Genomic DNA, 23255 nt, shown 5'->3' on the forward strand with positions numbered 1-23255 from the left:
CTCCACTCGCAAGTTTGGAAGTGTCAATAACACATCCCCAACAGCTACTGCAGCCCCTTCCCACCACTACTCTGAAAGGCTAAAAATCAGGTTTTCTGTTTGGTAAGACCAAGAATCAGTCTCCAGGCCAGAGTATTGGGGGGGTTATTCCAGTAATTAATTTGTTTGGCAGCAGAACGTACCATTTGAATCTGTTCTCTAGTGGAAAGTGATGAAAAGTGATTTTAAAAAAGTCCATATTAAAACCCTTCAAATTTTGACCTGCGTCAGAATGGAAGTGCCATTTTGTTTTTAGTAACAGCATACTGCTTTGAGCAAAGATTTTTATTTGGGGTTTGGGTGGTAGGTTTGGACCTGACGGTAGTTAAAATATGAAGTGTCTACAAACAGGGCGGTGCTCATCCAGGGCTTCAAGCAAGACATTCTTTACAGTCATGTTTCTGATTTTGAGCAGTCTGATGGAGTCTACATTTTAGTCTACACAGAAATAGGATGAGGGAGTCTATGAAAAGTATTAAGACAGCATATAGAGGGATGTTGAATACTCAGATCATTGTATTTGTCAAGATTCCCAGGGTATATTGGGGTCCCTTGGGATCATTGTGAAATGAAAATGGAAAATAGAAGGCACTTCCACAGTCCTTCCAAGCCTCTGTAACAGTTATATCTAACAGATACGGCTTCACAACACCTGCTGTAACACAGTCATGTTCAAAATTTAAACAGTCCAGCCTCTGGTATCTTACTGAGTCCTAAGCCTAGAGACACCAACAGCAATGAAACCACTTCCAGAGCAAAACCACAACTAAAATACCCAGTGTTTTAGCTGGTTAGCTGCACGTGCCATTTCTACTTCCATACAAATGGCTATCTGAGCTTCAGTGTGAGAAATGTTAGGGTCTTTCAAATTATCCACAATCGTGCCAATTTAAAATTTCTTAAATCACCTTGCCTTCTGTGAGAAGGCAATCTCTGTCCCCATGGAAACAGAAGCAGCAGCCTCAGAGCATCCAGCTTGATTTGTTAGAAACTCCTCTGAACCCATCTATGGCTGCTGGCTGGAAGCCGATTCAATATGCTCCAGACCCTATGACATCAGCTCTGTTCGGCTCTCAGACACACTCCCTTTGCTTCTTTTAGAAGGAACTATTCAAACACCCTTCCAGAAGCACCGTTTCACAGTGCAAGACAGTCCTGCTGGCATTTGCTTCGGTAAAATTGACAACTAACAAAGAGTAATGGCATAGAGTGCATTCCTAACCAGTATCTAGCATCTCACAGTGGTTTCCAACAGAGGCCTTCCTTTCAGGGAAAACCCAGCCCCTGATGTTTTACCGGAAAGGTAACTGGTCTTCACCATACTTACGAAGCACATGAATGCATTTCCTCTAAAATTAACACCATGATACCCTGTATATCCTAAAATTATTGTTCGTATCACAGAAACATGGGGTCTTTTTGTGCTTGGTACATGTTTAACCACGGTTAGCTACCATCCTTACCCCTGAAAGTGTTTCGAAGACAAAAAAAGAAGAGAAACTGGGAAAATGCAATGTCAGAGGAGGCTTAACACCAACAGTAACTGGTAGTTCTTTGGAGAGAAGTACATCCACTTTGTGAAAGAGAAAATTAAAAGGATTTGGGTTTCTGTCTCCCTTTCTTTTTGTAATTTTAGGTACCTGCAGAAAGATGTTTTTCATTTCTCTGATGTCTTGCATTTTACCAATATACTGGCTTTCTCCATCCCATTAATTCAAAGGAAATCACTATTCATATGCAAGCATTGCATATTCATTAGCCAAGTAGGCAATGCCTGCAGTGCTGAAGAGGTTTCCACTTCTCAGAAATTGCTCTGAATTCTAGAAAGCAAGCAGGCTTCACATTCACAGAAACTGACAGAAGTTCAGGATATGCTTTGCAAAGAAATAATCTTACCTGATTGATACTACGGGGGTACCCACATAGGCAACAGCTGTTCAGACTGGCATTTGCAAAGACACCAGTATGCTTTGTGCAGAATCATGGCATTTTCAGCTGAGCTCAAACGATTGGACCTTTGTCCAAAATGTACCGTTTCCAGCAGGTCTGTCTCTGTACAAAATGTCCCTTCTTCAGTAACGCAGTGAATTGTTTAGCATCATGGGAAGCAACAGTTTAGATGCCTTCATCAGATTTTAGTAAATATTCTGCACATTTCCTCATTTAGAAACATCACCCATTGTTCCGAAATTTTTTTTTTCTCAGTAGAAATGCAAAACTGGAGCAAGTCAAAAGTGAACATCTGAAAGATCTTTTAAAAGAATCTTTAAAAACCAACCTTTTTAGATAAATTATTTGCGTGTTTATGATTGTAAACAGCCTGAAATATTAAAGTCTATTTGTTTTAATTGCCAGAGAAAATGTAACTTAACACAGTTCAAACAAACTAGTTGTTTATAGTCTCAATTAGCACTGTAATCCTCTACCTGTTTGAGAAAACACCTTCTCAGATATTTTGCCATAGTCCTACCTCAATAGCTAGAAAGAGGAACAGGGAACTGGTAAAAGCATTTGTAGCAATTGTGCTTTTTGCAAACCTGAAATGCCAGAAATGCTGATCAGCTGAATCACGCTTCAGCTAGGTGAGTGATTATGCCTGATGTTTAACATTGCTCAGTCTTGGTTTTCTACTGTTACACTCTCAAAAGAAAGGTTTATCTCCGGCTTTCTCAAAACAATGTAACTTTTTCTTTATTTATAGCGAATTTCTTGTGGATTGTTTTTTTCAGCTTCTTTCTTTTTGCTTTGATAGATCAGCGAGGCTGGTAAAATAGCATTCTTCATGAAAAGTATTTCCCTGCGCCTTCATTCAGAGACATTGGTATACATCCATGTGAGCAGCATTTATGCAGCACAAAGGATACTGCTTTAAGGACCAAATTCTTGTGGAATTACCCTTTAATGTGACTTTTCCTCTTGTAAGTAGGGCACAAAGCACTTCACATGGGGCACTACCCTCTGTATAGAGAAGGTGTATTTATATACATATACAATATACATGTAACAAGAATAACTGCTACTTTAAAACCAATACTGAGATCAGTTTCCACCTGAGAAGTTTTTCTTGTTACTTCTAGCAAGCTCTGGGGTTTTTAAGACAGAAGAGGAAAGGATAGCTTGCAGTTTGAAATGCCACATCCTCAAAATAATTTACAATATAGAAAAAACCAAACATGTGTTGCCAAATTGTTTAGACAGGGTCACTTTGAAGAGGATTATCTGTGCCTCCTGGTCCGTGCAAGGCAGGCCTCCACTTCAATCTCTGGCGCCAAGCAGGGCTCACATCAAAGATGAATCACGTTGCCCAGGACCTTTTTGAGCTCCAACTATCCCCAGGGCAGAAATTCTTCCACTGCCTCTCCGGGCCCATTTCACTGCTTAACCACCGCTACCGTGACATTTTCATCTAGTCAGAATTTCTCTTGCTGGCACTTGTGACCATTGCCTCCTCTCCCTTCGCTGTGCACCTCTGAGGAGTCTGGCTTCTTCAGACCAGCAATGTACTTTTCCTTGTTCTGTCACCCACCCACTTTCCTTGAGGTAACTGTGCTTTTGGTAGGATGGGGTTTTGTAGTATTACATGGATGAGCTGCTTCATGTTCTGGAAAACTTTGCAAATCTAAGCTCTGTAACATTGATACTTTATCTACTTGCTGTCATATTAGTCTCCCTTTGCCCTCGTCACCTGACCTGACATGTTTAGAAATCACATTTTGCTAGATCATTGATTTTATAAATGGAAGGATTTTGGAACAAACAGAAGAAGTTTGTTCTCTTCATTGAGTTTAGTCAGTATTTGTTCCTCTGAAAGTCTCTCTCACTTAGACATCATGGAAGAATGATCAAGGAACCATCCTAATGCATATTCCCACTGAGCTGGGGACTGCCCCTGAACAGGGATAACTAATTTTGAGGGTGAGAATGAGGTTACCTCACCAAGAAAAATGCTCAGTCTCTAAGAAACCTGAGTGGTTACTACCTGGAGACAAAGTGCTTTTACTAGCCTTAATATTTGAATTAGGAATATTCTACATTATGCTGCTTACACAGTGAGATCAGAGACCTTCAGCACAACATGCTGAAGAAGGATGCCTCCTCACCGTAAACCACGGTGTATTAACAAAGAAAACGTGACACTTAACCTTCACCATCTCTCTTTTTATTCTCCCCGCAAGTCAAAGCTATGGTTTCAATTCTGTGTTTGAACTTTCTGGTTTTCTTCAGACTGACTGTTTTGAGCTGTTCCAACTGACCAGAACCTGAACTGTGCTCATAAAACTTCCACAGGTAGAAGTTGTGCTGTTTAATTGAGTACAATCTCATTCCTCAAAAAGGGGATTCCGGGTTGAAATGTAGCATTTAGCTGAATCTGCTCTTGCTTTCCAAAACATCCCTACAACCTCATTATTTTTTGTTGTTTGGTTAGTTTTGTGATTGGCAAGAAAATGAGAGAAGAATCAAAGTTCCAATAGCAGTGGGGTGGATAGGAACACAGAGAGACTGCCGAGGCGTTACGTCCCTAAGAAACCAGGCACAAACACTCTTAGTTTTTCAAAGTTTGGATATTGTGGAAAACCTTCTGTAAAACCTGGCAGAGGGGAGGGAGCTACCAGACACTGCTCTCAGCCTTCACCGAACAGGGAAGCTCTGAATTTTCTACAAAGAATAGGGCCAACAGCAAACATAAGGACTAGGCTAACCTGAGTTTTATTGTGCGTGACTTTCACAAGCTCTGGTAATCCCCGATTCAGTACCAGTCATTCCTTCTATAAATACATAGAACAAAATACGCCACACTGGAGTGCTGAAAATCTCTACTCTGACTCCTTAAAACTAAGGTTTCTATTTAATTTCTATCTACAGTGCATCAGTTGTAAGCGCTACTTTGCTTCATTGCACTTTATCTCAGTAGAGTTAAAAAACACTAGGTAAGAGACTGTCAGTGCAGAACCCTGACAATCCTGGAGCTACGCTCGGGTAGAATACTTGGATGGAAATCATTGAATGTAAGTGGTGGGCTGCCAATCTGCGCAACCTGAACACTGAATGATCAAAAGCCACAAATCTTTCTAAGATTGTGAATGCACTATTAAGCTTCTAACCCTAAAGTGAAAGAAGCCTAACTTTAAAAACATTATCAGAAATCAGAAGTCTAGATTAATATGCTCTAGGTATTACAGAAACATTCAACAGAATACAGCATTATTAAAGGACTGAGCTTAGCATTTCTCCAAATCTACATTTTGGTTACATTAACGATTTTACTGTTTTCTTTTGAAGTACATTTTCAGTGCCCATAAAATTACATTAAGAGCTGCAAAGCAACAGAAGCTGCAGTTCTAGTTCTGTCTTACAGTGAGCTAAGCTTTAATAATGCCTCTTATGATTGGCTTACAAAAATATTAAAATAAGCAGTAAATTGGGTATTTGGCACAGCCTCCAAGATGTCGATGTATAAATCAGGGGTCCTCAAACTATGGCCCGTGGGCCGGATAACAGCCCCCCAGGGTCCTCAATCCGGCCCCCGGTATTTACAGACCCCCCCGCTGGGGGTTGGGGGGGGAACCAAGCAGCTGCAGATGACTGCCTGCCACTTCATCCACACACCGGCCCCTGTTTAAAAAGTTCGAGGACCCCTGCTATGCTGTTTGGTATTTTACTAGTCTTACTACACCACTTCTTATTCTTGGTTTATGCAAATTATTGCAATTCAGCAAATGACTTGGAGCTGAGTAAAATGCAAAGGATAGTGGCATCCTTCCAAAGGCATTATTTTTTTCTCCTTGTTTTGGAAGTTGAACTTTCAAGTTGATGACAAGATTTTTAATACTGAATATGCAGTTGAATATGTCATTAAGACTTGTTTAAAAATGCCATAAAGAATAATAACAAATGGGCAACTCTGGGTATATTTCAAAGACGACAGCAACTGTTTTAATATTCCTGAGCACACTGGATTTAATTAGACTTCTTTTTTTTTTTTACATCAGATCCCACCACCACCACGGCAATAGTTATACTCATATTCCCAGGAACTAAACCAAAAACTATGGGTAGAAAAAACCCCAACCACTAATACTGAAAAAGCATTTTGCATGTCTATCATTATGATACCTAAAAATATACAGTAGAAGTATATGTAGTTTTTGTTCTGAATCAAAATTGCTCGCCTTCTAATGGTGATACTTCATAACTTATGTCAAAAGGAAATGTCTGTTTATTCTGAGAATAATTAAGAGATGATATACTGGGAAAAAACCAAAGGCAGAACTAACTGCTTTCACTCAAGAAAAAGAAATTTGGCAGGAAGGAAAACATCAGTCAAGAAGAACATTGCAAGAGCGTTACAGGAGCTAGTTACCTAGGAATCAAAAAAAAGCCTAATACACTCTACACTACCTGTTCTTCAAGGCTTTGTCTTTGTTTAGAATACTCAGCTAATTTCTGTGACTTTCTGTGAGATAAAAAGCAAATATATGTACTTCCCCTAAATTTATTCTGCCATGCCATTAACCTCTCAGACCATGTCAACCAATCACTTAATAGGACAGTACTCACTTTCATGAATGGTAATTGTGGAGCTCTCAACCAAAGCTGACTTTCAGAGTTTATTACTACAAATACTATATAATGCCTTGGTGCTTTGAAGTTCCGTATCTTGCAAAATAAAAAAAACCCCAAACACAATTGCTTTTGCACACTTGTCCAGAAAGTGCTAAATGCATGTTGCTTTTTTTTGAATCTTCTTTGGCATCTGTATGAGATGATGTCTTTGGTTTATAAAAGCTAAGAATGTTGCCATTGTACATTATGCACATTGCATACACTGTTCACGTTTCAAGAGAGTTGTTATAGGTGGCCCACAGTAATTAATAAATGGACAAACACAGAAAGACAGAATATTTTAAGTTTTAATCCAACAAATGAAGAGAGTCTCAACACTGTAAAATACCATTGTATTGCTAATGCTGTAGAATTGTACATTAAAAACAAGTATTGTCTATAGATGTAAAAATAGCAAGTCTTATGATACAATAAAACACTTTATAGAAACCATTTAAGTTGAAACCTCTTAAACAATTGAGGCATTAATCTAAGTGTTTCTCCAAACGTATTAAATAAAACACAGTTAATACTGACTCTAAACATCCCCCCATCTTCCCCACTCCCCGCCCTAATTATACTAATTAGAAAAAATAGTAGTCTCTCAAGTTATACTACGTTTTGCATTCTTTCAGAACCATTTAGATTCTCCACTTTCTTCAAGTACCACAGAACAACTCTTCACAATACAGTACTACCCCTGGAGTAATTTATTTCCCAACACAATATTATTTTGGAAGTAAGTAAGATTAATCTTGAAGACCAGAAGAGGCCCAAGGAAGTCTGCAGGAGGGCAATTAAGTTTTGAATGCACATTATTTACACAAATATTAGTGTACTGTAATTACAGCATAAAACTTGCAACATAGCTCACAGGGGCTTTTAACAAAAGCTCCAAATGAAAGAAAGGGAAGAAAAACCGATTACAAAATAAATAATCTAAAGTTCTTCATGATAGAAACGTTCATCGTGAAGCTGCCTACCATAATCCGTCGCTTCACTGTTAAGAAACAAATCCTGGTTCTTAAGAATTTCTGCTTCAGAAAGCTTTTTATCATCATTCAAATCCATTTCTTCAATAAGGTGAAGAGCCTTTAAAATAAATGGAACACCATGTGCACAGTTAATAGATACTAGCATTTATAAATAATGCTTTTAGAATGGCTTTGTCAAAGTCTTGCCACACCACTACTATTTGTAACAAGCTAGGCAAGATTTTACATTCAGCAAAGAGCCTTTCCTTCCTCAGTTTTTTTTCCATTGGCCTCTTTTATTTGGTGGCAAAATCATAGTATTAAATCTCTACCCTCACTATCAATTCTAAAGCAACAAATCAACGTCAAACCCATAGCTTTACTTCGAGGGCAGAAGACAGTATTAAACCAGAAAAGATTAATCATCTTCCTGGCAGCCCCTTGTCCTTGAAATCCACGGGTGAGTGCAGTACATGTCTGTCTTCAGTGCATCATCTGCAGAAAATGTAAGCTAGCATGTCAGCTAGAACCCCTGTGTTTTCAGAGAGCCCCTCTGGACGTTCAGGCACTGAATGACAGCAAGTCCTTGATGTGTGGGACCTCAACTAGGATTTGAGCTAATACAGTCTTCAAGTAAGCATACAAACCTTCTCCTTCCTTGCAGGTAGCATCTAACATGTTCTGTCCCTCACTAACAGAATCCAGCACGCTCTGTGTAACGAAAGATATTAGATTTCTGTGAAATCTACACTCTATTTTACAAGGAGTTTAAAATCTGTTTATCTAAGTTGCACTGGGGATGAGCATCCTCTTTCAGAAGTGTGCACCAGTTATCTCAGTCACATTCTTACTCTGTGTCTGACAAGATAAGCATTGCTTACAGGTTAAGTTGTAGGCATGCTTGCTTTCCACTCTGGAGGCATCTGCTGTGCTAAGCCATGTTCTATTCCCTGAATGTCTGGAGACACTTTTCCACCATATGTGCATATTAAGAAAAACCAAATCCAAAACAAGAAAGGACAGACAGAGATTTGTAGCTGGATATTCTCTGTCTATTTACGATTTGTAAAAAAAACGCTCCATGGCTGTAATTCATCATTAAAATGTAACTAGAAAGTATGTGATGTGCATCATGAAAAAGGGTTTTCTACCTTCAGCAGTGGACAAGATAGCCATCTATGCATAGGAACTTCAACTTTGGGTAGCAATTCATGTTTTCCCTCATTTGCTGAAAGTAAAAGCCTGCTTTTCTGAAAAACTTTTAAATACCTAAATCGTGACTGTCAAATGAAACTGCAAGTTAAAATAATTCACAGATCTTTGCTTATTTATGTATTATAAAAGGAAGTTCAGCAGTAAAACAAGAAAACAAGTGCACAATTTTTCAGCTGCAGCTTATTCACAAGTACCACACAGCTGAAAGCTAGCAAGCTAGTACAGCAGCTCTATCCCATCTATTATTCCCGAGAAAAAGAGGAGCCAGTATTACATGGGTGGGGTTTTTTTCCTTTGCTAAACATATATTAATACAATGATTTAGAGAATCCTTCTGTTCCTACTTTTTCTGATTGGTTTGGTTCCGTGTAACTGCTTAGTGATTTTTGTTAAAAATTAACTATTACCTACATTTAAGCTGACTACACCACCAAAAAAGGACTGAACAAAATAACAGGGACTAATGTCAGCCAAGCAGATCTTAAAAGCACTCTGCATGGTAAAAACTAAAAGTTTATTAAAACAAGGCATCTTGGTAAACATATAATAATTCCTGCAAATGGAATGCATAGTAATTTTTCTCTTGTTATGTTATTTAGTTACCAGGTTTCTCAAGTCGTTTTTGAAATGCTGAAATGAAACTGCAATAATCAGCTTTCAAGCAGCAGTTTATGACTTAAGTCAATGCTACCTTCTCTTTAGAACAGGTGATGATGCTAAGCCCTTATATTAACTGAAGAAAAATAACAGCACATTAGAGAAACAAAGAAAAAAAAAAGATTTCTTCGAAGCTAAAATTTTAATAAATAGCAAAGAACTGCTAAAAAACCAACCAACCAACCAACCAAGCCAACACAGGTATGAATAGACTCAACACCATCCAGAGCCGATGTCAGAACAGTATTGTTTCTGCGAAACAGGAACCAGCCACCCTCAAGAGTCAGATGTTAAAAGTCTGTGCAAAGACTTGCAGATCCACATTTACAAAAATACTACTAGAGCAACTTAACAGCTTAGCTTCCTACAAGGTTAGATACGTGAGGTCCCAGTGCTGTGTGCTAGCCACATTGCTTTTTCTGTCATCAACAGAGCTGAAAAGGAAGAGGTGGGACCTCAGTAACGAGATGCTCCAACACAGCAGAAAAGCTATACTATTTGGCACAAAGCATCTCCCCTCTTTACTAGGCATTATGGAGGCATGGGAAGACCTGTTGTTCCTGCATTCTGAACACCAAAATCCTCCAGTGCAAAGGAAAGAGACTTGGACCAATCAAGATAAAAAGTTTCTAGTGGAAAGGCAGAAATCCTCTCTGCTGCAGTTAGTGACTGTAAAGCGTGCTTACTGAAACAGGTTATAACACTCAGCGCTTCTACTGCCTGCTACAAAAAAATACAGACAGCTAAAATGAGAATCCACTTAAACCTATTACGATGTTCTACCCCTGATTAAACCATTTTAATTATCATCACCAAAGTTTGCATTACAGCATCTTGAATCATGGAATGCTTCCATTTCCATGTACTTATGAAAAGACAAGTTTTTAGTTCTACAAATTATGGTGATTTATGCAGTCAGAAGAATCACAATCAATTTTTGTTTCAAAACTATGCTGTCAGTATACAACAGCTTATTTTAGTAGTGTATCTCAATAGATTTACCTACAATAATGAAAAAATAACCCATTACAACACTGTACCCTTAAGTCAAACCAGATAAGCTATTTAAACCTGTAGAAAAGCACTTTGCCAATTTACAAACGTTCATACAATTAATAGGAACTTCAAATTTGCCTAATGCAGTTCAAGGACCTGCATTCTTTGTCAAACTGAAACAAGGTTAAAAATACATGCAAAGATCTACTAAACGTTCTTTTTCAACTACTAAGATATGATAAATCTGAATGCATCTATCATTTTGTTGTGATACTTTCAAAATTAAAATCTAAACAGCAATCAAAACACATACCTCCTCTTGTGCAATACCCTGATTATTAGGTACTATCCAAGACAACAGCTCTTGCGGGTCCAGTTTTCCATCGTTATCCTTGTCATAGTCATTCACAAACCGATCCTTCTCGACAAGTATCCATTCTGGATCTTCCCTTGCAGCTAGTAAGACACATTTGTAAAACTGAAAGCCACTCTTTACCTTAAAGCAGATGTTTTCACCTTTTGCCCTTACCAAATTCACTTAATCTCATAAAACATTAATATGAAAGTGATCTCACTACACAAAGACAAACCTTACAGACCAGTCCCAATAGATTAAATCAATGCATCTGTCTACATATGAAAAAAATATTTGTATAGAATAAAACAGGATTTTCAAGCTAAGATAATAGTAAGACTGTAAATTTACAGTCGAACTAAGCAGACATTTAATTCAAGGTTTAACATCAACTGAACTGTTTATTTTAGTATCTCCACAATTACCCAAATTGATAGTGGAGAAAGCATACTTTCTATCGACTGTGCCGCCAAGGAGATGGTTTCCTACTTATTGGGTCAGCTGATATATCAGTAGGAAAAACACTGAATAGGTATCTTACATCTGCAGTATTTGTCTTGACAAAGTTAAGATTACTCTCTCCATTAATGTAAAGCAATCGTGTTGCAGATAGCACGTGGACAGTACCATGTGACAGCAATATGAGCTGTACTACAGGCCTCAGACACAGGTCATCTCGGCACTTAATGGAGGGAAAAGCCTTAGTGTCCCAAAAAGCAGGCAAATAAATAGTGTTTTTCAGTATGTGGGATCATGAAATTATAAGGCCATACGAAGTTTTTGGTAACATTCTACTGTCAATTCCCTTGCCTTAACATCAAGGGAGGTCCATCTGCGACAGGTAACAGAGAAGGCAAAGCTCTTGATTAGTGCAGGCTCAACAGTCTCAGGCCAACACTGCAGGCTTCCAAATTAGTTTACTGTCTAATTTTTTTGTTTGTTTTCTAAAATAACTGGAATATACCCAAAGCAATTTCATTTACTGTTGTTATTTATTTGTTCATTTGTATACTTGTTTTCTATTATGCACTGCTATTGCATACTGCAACCTAGCCAGCAGCCTTAAACTTGTCTCTAACTCAAGAAATTTAGAAGCCATTCATCAAACTGATAGACACTGCAGACAAGCACGAATAGATATTAAGACATCCTAAACCTTATGAAAGTCAAAAGTAGTTGGCATCACAAGCAGATAAATAAGAGTTTAAAAATAATTAGGTTGCTACTATAAAAGAACAAAAAGACTGAAGTCTCTTTCTTTCCTTTCTACCATCTAGCTTTGCAAGCAGATTATCTCTTAACATCACAATTCACCATACACAATTTGTTGCCAAAACCACAAGACAATTATGAAATCAGACCCACCATGTAGTTTATTAGTCATTTCAAAGTGTGCTGTACAAATGCTTTCTGCAGAAGAGATGGCCATTTGGAGAAAAGTTGACGTATTTTCTACAATTATAGCTGATTCTGAATTCTTGCTAACAAGTTTTAATGACAAAGCTGTTATCTTCTCTATTACTGCAAGGACCCTAGCAACAATTTGACTCCTTTCCAACAAATTTGGATAGACTGGCTTGCAAAAGCTTTTTCCAAGGCAGAGCAGGAAAAAGATAAAGAACCCTGCAGCTGCATCAGAGGTCTATTGTTTTACTGGCTCTGGCAAACAAAGATGGTTATAAAAGGTGAAAATCCAGGTGGTTGATTTGAGTGATGAAAAACTGACTGTTCCCCAATTTCTCCATATCCTCATGTGGCTTAAACATTTTCCCCTGCTAGCATGCTAATCCATACTTAAGAACTAGTACTCCTTAGGACCGAGCAGACTTTCCAGATGCCTCAAGCTACCAGTCTTTCTGGAACTGGAGGATATATCTGCCCTATCTTGCAGCAAGTAAAATACAACATATAAAATATTTCTCTATTAGTGACATAGTTAGAGAAAAGTATTGATAAACATCAGGTAAGTGTTCTTTTTCTTGCTAAAGAAGGAATAGGTAAGTTTAAGGAAGGGCAAGCGTGGAAAAAACAAAAAGTGAAAGCAAATAGCCTTTTGATATCTGATACAGTGAGGAGGCTCCTTACACTTCCCCTCCACCTCCTGAAACACACAGAGCTTCCATCCTTCTAACGCAAAGCTAACAGCTACCACTTTAGGCTGACAAAAGACCCAGGAAGTTTAACCTTACATTCATACTGGCTGGTTTCACAGATGTGTTCAGTTAGCAAAACTGCATCTTATTTCAGCTGCATACCTAGTACATGCTTCAGTCTTTAGGAAAACAATACGTAACATGCAAGGAAACAGTGGAATGTGCTATACGCAAACTACTGCCAAATACATACAGGGCAGACTGAAATAATGAGCTGCTATGCCCAGTACCAGGAAACTGAATTACTCTAACAGACAGGGTAATGTTACTCAGAACCTGTAGGTGGAGGTGTGTGAAGCTGAAAATAAAGGTGCATACAATTCACCCCATTCCAAAAGCTTTTGTCTGTTCCTTCCTTCATGCCCCAGCCCCTTTTCCTTACTTGGGTCTCTTCTGTAATCACCAAGGAATTCTTCCAGGCTAACAAATCCATCACCATCTTTATCATGTTCTTCTAAAGCCTCCTGAATGACAAAGTCCTTTTGTATATATACAAAAAGCAAAAATAGCAGTTTGTGAAGAATTAGCAACTTGCAATCAAGAGAAACAGCAATAAATCATTTTAGAGCAATAAGGTATTCTTTGAAGTAAAGACTCCCTCATTTCAAATCTGCTTTTCTGTTTTATGCAGCCTAGTCCAGTGATTGGCTCTTGTGCAACAAAACAAATGTGTTCTTAGGAGTTTAGGATGTCCGATCTTATGAAAACCAAATCTGAAAGGTGTACAGTGTTGGAATCCTTCAGCATAATTCAAAAATACAAAAGTAGCTGAGAGACATGAATTTGTACAAAGCTGTATCATCTCATTTCACTCTTCTTTTTGCATGTGATATATTCACTAATTTGCATTTTTTCAACTTCTAAGAAACTGTTAGGGAAACTGGTTGGTCTTCTGGTCCTGTGTTTCCCAGTGAAGCCAGTGCGCCTATTCTCACAGTTCTGTCTTTTCTTGTTCGTCCATAATCAACAGTTATGTCAACACAAACAGAGACACTGTTTGCATGGCACTCCTCCTGGCAGCTGGCTCTGCAGCATCAGACAGCCAGAACTGAAGCTCTATTGCAGAAAAGCACCAATGTACTTTTAATTGAGGTCAAGTGTCAGTACCGAGCTGGAATGACACCAGCAGTCATAGCAGTGTTGAAACACATGACCAGCGACAAAGTGTTCCTGGCTGAAATAATAACCCCCCAACTCTGACCATAGTGCAGTCAATATTAAAGCTTCATACAGCCTTGAATGCTCTTTTTTTTTGGCCAGAAAAGTGTCTACTGTGTCCCTTTAAGCAAAGTGAGAGTAACCGGCACTTGGCCCTTTTCCTGTGCAGAGAAATCTTTCCTGTAAGTCCCCCTAATGGGAACTGAACTCTGACATAGGCACAAAACTTCTTCAAGCCAAAATCTCACTGATGTATTTCCAACCTAACAGAGTTTAGAGATGGTTAAGGCATCCCAAAAGTCTGGGATAGTTGTGCAATACTAGTTCTTGAAACAGATTTCAATACTGCTCCAGCTCCTGACCTCCAGCACTGGATCCACAATGCACTACCTGATTTTTAATTTGGTCTGTAAAAGCAATACACATTAACTGCTCAAAAGCACACTTCCTATAGTACTGGGGCTAAAGCACATTTATTAACAAGATGTTGTATCTATATACAGAGGCTGATAAAGACACTCTAAATCTTACCGTCATATACTCCACTTCTTCAGGATGTTCAAAAGCAACAAATTCATCCACGTTTAGATCAGGAACATCATCTCTATTAGCTTTTTCAAAACGCTTTTTCTCCTTTAAATGAAGCTTAGAAAACATATTTAGTTAGAGCACTTAATGAAAAGGAAAACCATTTTAGCAGCTGGCTGTAAGCTCCATTAGAATATTGCTTCACATTACCTATTCATATTATACTGATGTTATATTTTCATTACAAAGAGCTCACCCAGAGCAATGAGGACAGCATTTTTAATTGAGGTAGTTTTATTCTAAGAATCACATAAAAACTTTCTTTTCAATTTAAGGAGACATTTAAAACACAGCAAGGCTTCAAAAACACAAAAGGGAAATACATGAAAAGACCAAGAAGTCTTGTCTTTATACATGCTTCCTCTTCTAAAAGTCACTGATTCCCAAACTCATCTAGTGGAGTATAATTATTATAATTAATAGTCGCCACTACAAATTCAAAAATTTAATTTTAAGGGCATTTAACCTTCTGGATCCATATCTGATTTCTGTCAAGGGCTGTTTGTAGTTCAAAGAAGATCGTGAAATATTATGTATGTAAAATGTCTTTTCAGAAGCCATTTTAAGTGCTGAAGGATTAGACAGATTCTTTTAATACAAGACTGCTGCCCATTACATCTGATCATATTTCAAAGCACAGTCACTTCTCTAATCCATTTTAGGTATAAATATTGGCATGCCTTTTCAAAATAAGTAATATCCACACTAAGCAGGCAAGTTCTTATTTCTGAATGTTGTTACACTTCCTGTTTCTGTATTCCAAATATAGAAAAATATTGTATTTTTTTTCTCGTTTCATTTCATACAGTCTCTTCAGACAAAGTAACGACCCACACCATTGATAACTGATCTCGACTCAAACTGCATGTGATGTGAACTATAAAAATTTTGGAATCCTATGATTAAGCCCATTGTGCCATCAGTGTGACTCTGATCTGGGTAAGGGAGTGGCCAGCAAACCACAGATCACAAATGCTTTAAAAATAACCATTTGAAATTGTACTTCCTAGTTTATATCCTATTTATTGACACTTCTCTCAAAATTAGGCTAACCTGATTAATACAGAGCATAACATGTAACAAATAAAGTATAAGATCTTAACTATTCTGCAAAATAATTAAATGTACTTTTGAAGAAAAGCTGACTTTAGGTGAGAGTTTAAATAGGAAGGCAATTCAGAAGGACTGACTACAGAAAGCATTAGACTGCAACATGAACTTGCAGAGGGAAAGTCTATTTTTTGAAACATGATTAACAAGGCTGCCACCTTCTGGTAAATTCATGGTTACTTGATGACAATTCTAAATCAATGCCGTAGTCTTAACTCTTCCATTTTGATCAGAGCAGGATCACCAATTTCCAAATGTAAGGAAAACACTGAAGATGGCTGACATATGCTTGTACAATGCTGCTAATTTTGCTCTTTACAATGTATGTTGAAGAAGTCAGCAAGCATGAAAACCTAGCAAGCAGTCAAAAAGTATAGCATAAGCAAGTGAGTAGGCTCTAGCTCAGCATGTGTATCTATAATGGCTGTATCTCGAACATGGAATCAACACTTTGACTGGTAGTTCCATTTAAAGCCTGGTTTTATTTAAAAGCTATGTAATTAGCAACCTCCAAGGTGCTACAGTTTTTCAGTGAGTAAAATCCCCTGTCCATTATCTATTTTAGCTTCAGTTCTGCCAAGATCCTATATTATCTAGTACTACTTTTCTAAAAGCAGCCAAAGCAATCCTCAAAGGGGGGAAAAAACAAAACAAAACAAAAAAAAAAAAACCAACAGAAAACCTCAGGCCAGAATAGTCACTCTCTTTTTGGGAAATATTTACATATACTTACAAATGTGTAACTTGAAAGAAAAAAAGTTTTGCAGTGTGGTGATTCTTGGTAAACATTCCCCCCTGTCTCTCTTGCCTCTTTCCACTCTTAAGTATCTGCTTGCATACATTAAATCAATCCATAACTACTGTTGTTTATACATACAGTTTTAGCCATCAGAGTTGCATTTTGATTGCTGAAAATGTCTGAATTGCTATTGCTTTCTCTGTGGGTCTCTAATGGACAGAAAATGCTACAGCAGGCAATAGCAACACCCCACACCAGGTACTTGAGAAATAACTGAAAAAGTGGATAGAACAGTATAATAAAGAGGGTTAAAGAGCACAAGCATTTCCTTTACCTCCACCACCAGTGGTACTGGCCTCTGCTGAAGGCAGGACACTGGTTAGGCTGCAGACCTAATCTAATAGATTGCCATCATGTTTTAAGATGATGGCTGCAGACAGTGCTCTGTGGTAAGACTGTCAATAGACATACTCTGCTCAGCTAGCAAAATATACTCGGGAGGTACAATTTCATTCTGTCTTTGTTTTGTTTGTAGCAGCTTTAATACTCCATTACTTTCCTTTAATTATTCCCCTATCCCAGACAGATGAAACTGTTAAAACATGTGCCAGCTGCTACTGTTTCTCTACCCATCTTGTTCCATCAAAATAAAGCTTAGAGAAACTGATGCTGAAACATTTTACCTGTCGAAATGATTCTTCTTCTTGATCCTCCAAGACAGTGTCCTCATCAAAATCAATTACACGATCGTACATTTGCATATTATACTCCTTCCAAGACACTAATCCATCACTATCTTTGTCATAGTCATTGAAGTGCTGCTTAGCTTCTTGCATAACATAGTGTTTAAAAGACTGCTGTATCCAGGAGCTCAGCTCATCTGTGGAAAACATTAAAAAAATAATAAAATAAAATCAGCATCATCTGCACTATAAAACCTGTAAAGATACCACAGGTCTATTCAGTCTGTAATGTACTCTGCAATTCAGATGTAAGCATATAGGCAAGAAGTTAGTTAAAAGCAAAACAATCCGTTTCCTCCATGCTATGGCTTTTTTCAAGCTAACTGAATGAGAGAATGGATCACAGCTACAGCCTTTGGGTTTACTTTTGTAGTACCATTTCCCCATTGATATCCTTAGGCTAGAATTACAGTTACTTTAATCTGTCTTCTACTGGTGCTGCCAGAAAAAGCATGATGCGTCCCTCTGACACACACGGGAAGTGGCAGGAAAAAATTATTACAGGTAGCGTTCACATAGCTATATAGTGAACTGGATCACTAAAAGCCTGTAAGAAGGAAGAGTCTTACTAGTTTTCAGCTGAGAAAGTACCCTTATTTAGCTCACTGGGACATGAATGATGGAGGATTTTTCTATGTGAGGGGACAAAATATGGTTTTAAAGACAAGATCAACTATATCTCTTGAAAGTCTTTCACATAATGTGCTGAAACTAATGAACAGCACAGTTGTTTCAGTGTTCCTGCATCTGATGGTGTAGAGTTGAGACAGTCTGTAAATTTGGTGGGATGGCTAATCCCTGTAATAAACAACAGGCAGTTCACAGTGTGAAAGCTGTAAGGGAAGAGGCCTTAAGTATAGAAATCTCAACCGTACTCCATCCTCACAGTATATATTGTGCCTGGTTCTCAGTCCAATGGAACCTTGCCTTACCATCACTTCCCAAAGGAAAACTCACAGTGGGATGTGTTTTTACACTAAGAAACTTAGGGCATCAAAGCTTTTTCAGCTCTGTTATTTGTCAGTGTATTGCCAAACACTGAGAACTTTTTACTTATTAACGGTGTCTCCATTTGGAAGCTAACAGTGAGAGAAGACGTGATATATTAATACCACTTCTGTAATATTACTTATTCTGTGTGTGTGCTTGTGCAAGACTCTTGGGGTTTTTTTCAAAATCGCTGCCAAACAACAAAAGTACATTTTTGTAATGAGTTTTAAAATTAAGAAAGCATCATGATGGTGTTCTGAAAGAAAGGGCCGGAGTTTAGCAGGGACTTCACAAGTCTGACTGACAAAAGCCTGTCCGAGAAGAGGTATGTGGCACTACACCGTGATGAAACGAACACACGATCCCCCTGTGTCACCACGCAGTGTTACGGCCGCCATATACTTCCTTTGTCTCTCCAACATGCCCTCCGAGTTGCACAAACAGGGTCTGAAACACAGGAATCCGCTCGAGTCGAGGTGCCTCCAGCCCGGCAAGGCGCAGACCCCGCGCAAAGCCCGTACTCGCAGCTCGGCGCCCCGCTCACCCGGGCGCCCCGCGGCCGTCGGGGGCCGCACCCCACCGCAGCACCGCACCGCAGGGGCTGGGGGCACCCTGCGCGCCCGGGGGCGCTTCTAACGCCCTGGGCAAGCGCGTCGGTGTTTGTCGTGAGTCACCGGCAGTTCCACTGGGAGCGCGCACTGGTTCCCGCCCCCGCCCGGCCCGGCCGCTCCGTTACCCGCGGTGAGAAGCCCGTCCGCGTCCGAGTCGATCTTCTTCACGATCGCCCTCAGCCGCCGCTGCTGCTCCGCCGGGCTAAGCCGCGCGTACTCCTCCGCCTCCTCCTGCGGCAGAGCGAACCGCGCGTCAGCCCGCCGCTCCCGGGGCCGCCCCGGAGCTGGGCCAGCCCGACGGGCGGCGGAAAGCGTCCACCCCGAGGCCTGGCCGGCCCGCTCCCGCCCGCCGCCGCGTCCCGTCCCGTTCCCCGCCGGGGGCCGGAGGCGCCGCCCCCACCTGTCCGCCGAGCAGTGCCTCCCGGTCGTAGTCGGCGCGGTGCTGCCCGTGCGCCGCGCCCAGCGCCGCCAGGGCCAGGCCTAGGGCGAGGGCCAGGCCCGGCGCCAGCAGCAGCGCCCGGCGCCGCATCTCGCCCGGCGAGCAGCGGGCCCGCGGTGAGGGGCGGGGAAAGGGGCTGCGGAGGGCGGGCCGCGGCGGCGGGGTCGGGGGCGCGGGCTGCGCCCAGGCCCGGGCCCGCGCCCCTGCGAGGCGGCGGCGGGCCCGCGGGGTACGCCCAGCCCCGCTGTCACTCGGCGGAATCCAGCCGCCGGCCGCGCAGGGCTGGTGCGGGAGCGGGCAGGTCGCCCTCCTCCCCTGCCGCCCCTTCGTGCTGCAGCGGCGGGCGGCAGCGAACGCTGGCAAGGCACAGAGGATTTTCCAACCTTCCAGCACCAGAGAAGCCTGGCACACTGCGGCGGCTGCTACCAGAACTTGAGACAAGTATCAACAGACCCTGGCGTGGGCGAAGACTGCCGGGGAAAAGAGCTGTGTCAAAAGTTTCATACCAGAAAGAACAAACGTCCCTCTTGCCTGGGGACCCAAGTAACACTTTCAGGCAAAGTCAAAGGGAAGCACTGCTTTGTGAGCGTTAACAAGCCGGGTCGATACACATTTTTGTAACTGACCCACACAGGTAATAGAAAAGAAAGCTGTAAAATAAATTTAACCTCACTGACCGCTCAGTCAAACTAAAGACACGTCAAGTAAATGAGCAAGGGGCCGCTCCAGGAATACCATTCCTAAGAGCTGTCACAAGAAACCAGGATTGCTCTGATCCCAAGCACACTGAGGTCAAATTAATCATTCTTACTGGACTAATTGAGATTTATGCAAGACCACTGTCAGATTTGTTGTTTCTCCTTTCAATATTAGTGTATTTGTGGAACTCCTCCTTTAAACAGAAAGAAATCAGATTAACCTACCTGGATCTCCAGAAACGCAGCTGTTGCCAGGTTTAAGCAGCGCCCTCAGTTAATGGAGGTTGTCCGCTGGGCTGTCCTACCTCTTCTGTGGTGATAGCTCCGGTTAACCTCAAATTCTATTAACTGTGAAGAGCTACGACAGTTCGTTTTGAAGATCTGAGAGTAAAATACTGCAATAAATCAGTAAATGTGTTATGGCAATTTCCTGCCCATATAAGAAATGTCTTTCTATTAAAAAAGCTAATAATGAGTTATCTTCTATTAGTCTAAATGTCAAATTTCCCATCAGTATTTACATAAATCACATATACAAAATGTGAATTAAGTCATACTGCTTGTAGCATGTATAGACAAAGCAAATCCTATAAGCAATCAAAGAAATAAGAAATAAGATTTGATTCATTTCTGAAATGGTATTAAGGATTCTTTGCCTGCTTTGTCTGATGCATTACCAACACCCCAGAAAACGTCTTTGCTGCATATTTCAAGGGTTGACAAGCATATCAGATTATACATTTCCATGCCTAAATAATTGTAATAGCCTCCAAATAATAAAGTCAATGTAGATGTGCAGAGAGCAAGTTTATTAACAATACATTCATACACCAAGATCACTGAAGACAGGAGGAAATGCAAGTAACTGGAATAATAAAACAAGTGAAACCAAAAAGTCATAATATTCTATACATTAGGAAAAAATCTGAAGCTCAGCAGGAGGAAAAGCCTAGGAAATCCTATTTTTCTCTTGGTAGTTACCCTGTGTCAAAATATAATCCAGACACTTCCCAGCACATAGATAATCAGTCATATAATGAAATCAAGATCGTTCTTGTATGAGTGCATGGGGGGGGGGGGGGGGGGGAGGGCTCTCATATTCCCTCAGTATTTTCAATGAAGTCCACAGCAAATGCATCACTATTGTAAGTAGAAACAGAGTACCAGTGAAGCTATTTTAAAATCAGAATACTAGTCCTGAACTTTTGGACTTTTCTGAAAAATCCCCTCTTCCCTCAAGCCAAATCGCAGCCTTTCACAAATGTGTTTGGAGCTGTTCTTTCAGCCACAAAGGAATTAATGTTAGGTCATGTTCAACATGACTTCTTCTCTATTAGATCTGCAAATGTAAATCTGTTCCTGTTAAAACTATCAGCATGAGTGCAGTTGTCCAGCAACACAAACAGCAATTTCTTAACAGTTATTTCTAGCAAGCAAAGTTACCTGTATGGTGTTTACTGTAAGTTCTTGACGCTTCTACATTTTAGTTTTATAAACCACTGCCTAACTTGAATAAACCTTAACAAATTTCTTTAATGCATGTAATATATATACTTTCAGGATAAATGGATTTACAATAGTTTTATTTAGATAGGCTTCCATTTTGACATATTCTCCTAATTTTGTTTTTATGACACGAATGTTTTGAATTGCATACAAGATAGTTAAGTGCATCTAAGGCCTGCATGCAAAGATTATCCTTTCTTCTTCCACTATAAAAGTTGTTGGATTTTGCATGAGGATTTCTGTAAGGGAGGAAAAAACTGAGCAACAATTTTCTTATAATCTGGTTCAAATACCCTGTGTTTGGATTTCAAAATAGCAGTCACTTGCTTTAGTGGTACCCAAATACAACTTTCTGAGAATGCTAATTGTTTCATGACACCTTGCACAAAGTACCCTGAAGTATTTTAGACTCTGCAGACATTACAGACCTGGTTTTCTACTTCTTAGCATTTAGTGCAGTTATTAGTATCTGAGGAACTAGGTTATAAAATGATGCTCTTGTGACGTGGTATCTGATTAGGCATTGAACCAGAACAGCAGGATTTGACATGAGGCCCAGTACTGTGGTGCTCAGCTCAGCTGCACACCATAGTCACAGCTGTGGAAGCTCAAACACCTGCCTGATAAATAATAAACAAGCTCGTGGGTGACCAGTGACAGTACAAAAGATTTGGGCAAGGCCTGCAGGGGCCACCTGGCTCAGCTATCTGCTCAGCACCCAGTCGAGCATATGTGCTGTTTCTGAGGTGTTTGCGCGGCTGTTCCTGGAGACTTCAGCTGAAGTGTGTATAATCTCCCAAGCCACCTATTCCAATCCTTGTATTATTTTAAATAATTTACTATGGTAGTAAGTTAGTATTTAGGCCTCCTCTCATCGTTCCTGTCACAGTGGGGGACATGGATTACTCTTTGTCTGTTCATAACCATGCTTTGACATGCCTGAACACTCTCGCTACATCCCCTTCTGTCATCTCTTCTGGCCGAACAGATTCAACTTGTCCAGTATTTCCTCACAAATTGTATCTTCCAGGCCCCAGAGGCCATGGGAAGGGCCGGCCCCTCCACACGAACACCGCCTTTCCCCAGGCAGGGTGCCCGGGCCGGGCGCAGCGGCCTGACGCTCACCTCCCCAGTGCCAGGCCCGCGGGGCTGGGCCCCGTTTCGCCGTTTGCCCGCGCGTACGCCCTGCGCATCGTACGCGATTCTTTACTGGTCCGCAGACGCTCGCCGTTCTCCCTGTCCCAGCTCCCCGCCGGCGGGGAACGGGCTGGGCGCTAAGGCACCGACCGCCATACCCTTAGCGGTCCCGTCAGCCCGGGAAGCCAGGCCTGACGGCTCACGGGGCCGGCAGGATGGACCCCGGGGATAGACGGCCCCTGGCGACAGCCGGCCCGGCAGGCGCCAGGGGCCACGGTTGCCTCCTCCCGCCGCCCCGGAGCCCCTCCGGGCACTGCGCGCCAGACCGCGGCCGGCGGGAGGCAGCCGGGTGAGGCAAGGCCGCGGCCCCCTCTCCTCCCCGCGTCGGGCGGCGCATGCGTGGCAGCGGCCGCTGGGCCGGGCGCGGCGAGCGGCAGCGGGCGGGCACTGGCTCGGGCGGGCGGCCGCGGGCGGCGGGTGCGATGACGTCACCGCGGCGGGACGCGCGCGGGCGGGACGGCGCGGCGCGGCGGAGAGCGTGAGT

General features: G+C 41.2%; 2 protein-coding genes across 6 annotated transcripts in view; one reads left to right on the forward strand and one right to left on the reverse strand.

Moving 5' to 3' along the window:
- Positions 1 to 6932: 6932 nt before the first annotated feature.
- RCN2 (reticulocalbin 2) lies at positions 6933 to 19631 on the reverse strand. 2 transcript variants are annotated; one of them, XM_080396885.1, is made up of 7 exons: positions 19332 to 19631; positions 19057 to 19162; positions 17271 to 17467; positions 14682 to 14783; positions 13375 to 13471; positions 10798 to 10940; positions 6933 to 7734 (listed from the first exon to the last, which is right to left on the reverse strand). In XM_080396885.1, exons 1-7 carry the CDS (start codon positions 19458 to 19460, stop codon positions 7582 to 7584), a joined length of 927 nt encoding a protein of 308 aa, XP_080253011.1. In that variant the 5' UTR covers positions 19461 to 19631; the 3' UTR covers positions 6933 to 7581. The 2 variants fall into 2 exon arrangements, with proteins under 2 accessions (XP_080253011.1, XP_080253010.1); XM_080396884.1 differs by having other exon boundaries at positions 14682 to 14795.
- Positions 19632 to 20934: 1303 nt separating this feature from the next.
- The window catches only part of SCAPER (S-phase cyclin A associated protein in the ER), a 168168-nt gene continuing 165847 nt past the window's right edge, over positions 20935 to 23255 (forward strand). For all 4 annotated transcript variants that reach the window (XM_080396856.1, XM_080396858.1, XM_080396857.1 and 1 more), the window contains exon 1: positions 20935 to 23249. In XM_080396856.1, the coding sequence (XP_080252982.1) occupies positions 23107 to 23249 (143 nt within the window). In that variant the 5' untranslated portion in view covers positions 20935 to 23106. The remainder of the gene's footprint in view (positions 23250 to 23255) is intronic.

Source organism: Falco punctatus (genome assembly GCF_963210335.1).
Source record: "Falco punctatus genome assembly, chromosome: 7".
Taxonomy (NCBI): domain Eukaryota; kingdom Metazoa; phylum Chordata; class Aves; order Falconiformes; family Falconidae; genus Falco; species Falco punctatus.

Coding starts and splice junctions, on each gene's coding strand:
- RCN2 (XM_080396884.1), bottom strand. CDS start 19,460: ATGCGGCGCCGGGCGCTGCTGCTGGCGCCGGGCCTGGCCCTCGCCCTA. Junction 13,472..14,681: donor AAGAAGTGGAGTATATGACG/GTAAGATTTAGA, acceptor TATATACAAAAG/GACTTTGTCATTCAGGAGGC. Junction 7,735..10,797: donor AGGGTATTGCACAAGAGGAG/GTATGTGTTTTG, acceptor TTTATTTTAAAG/GCTCTTCACCTTATTGAAGA.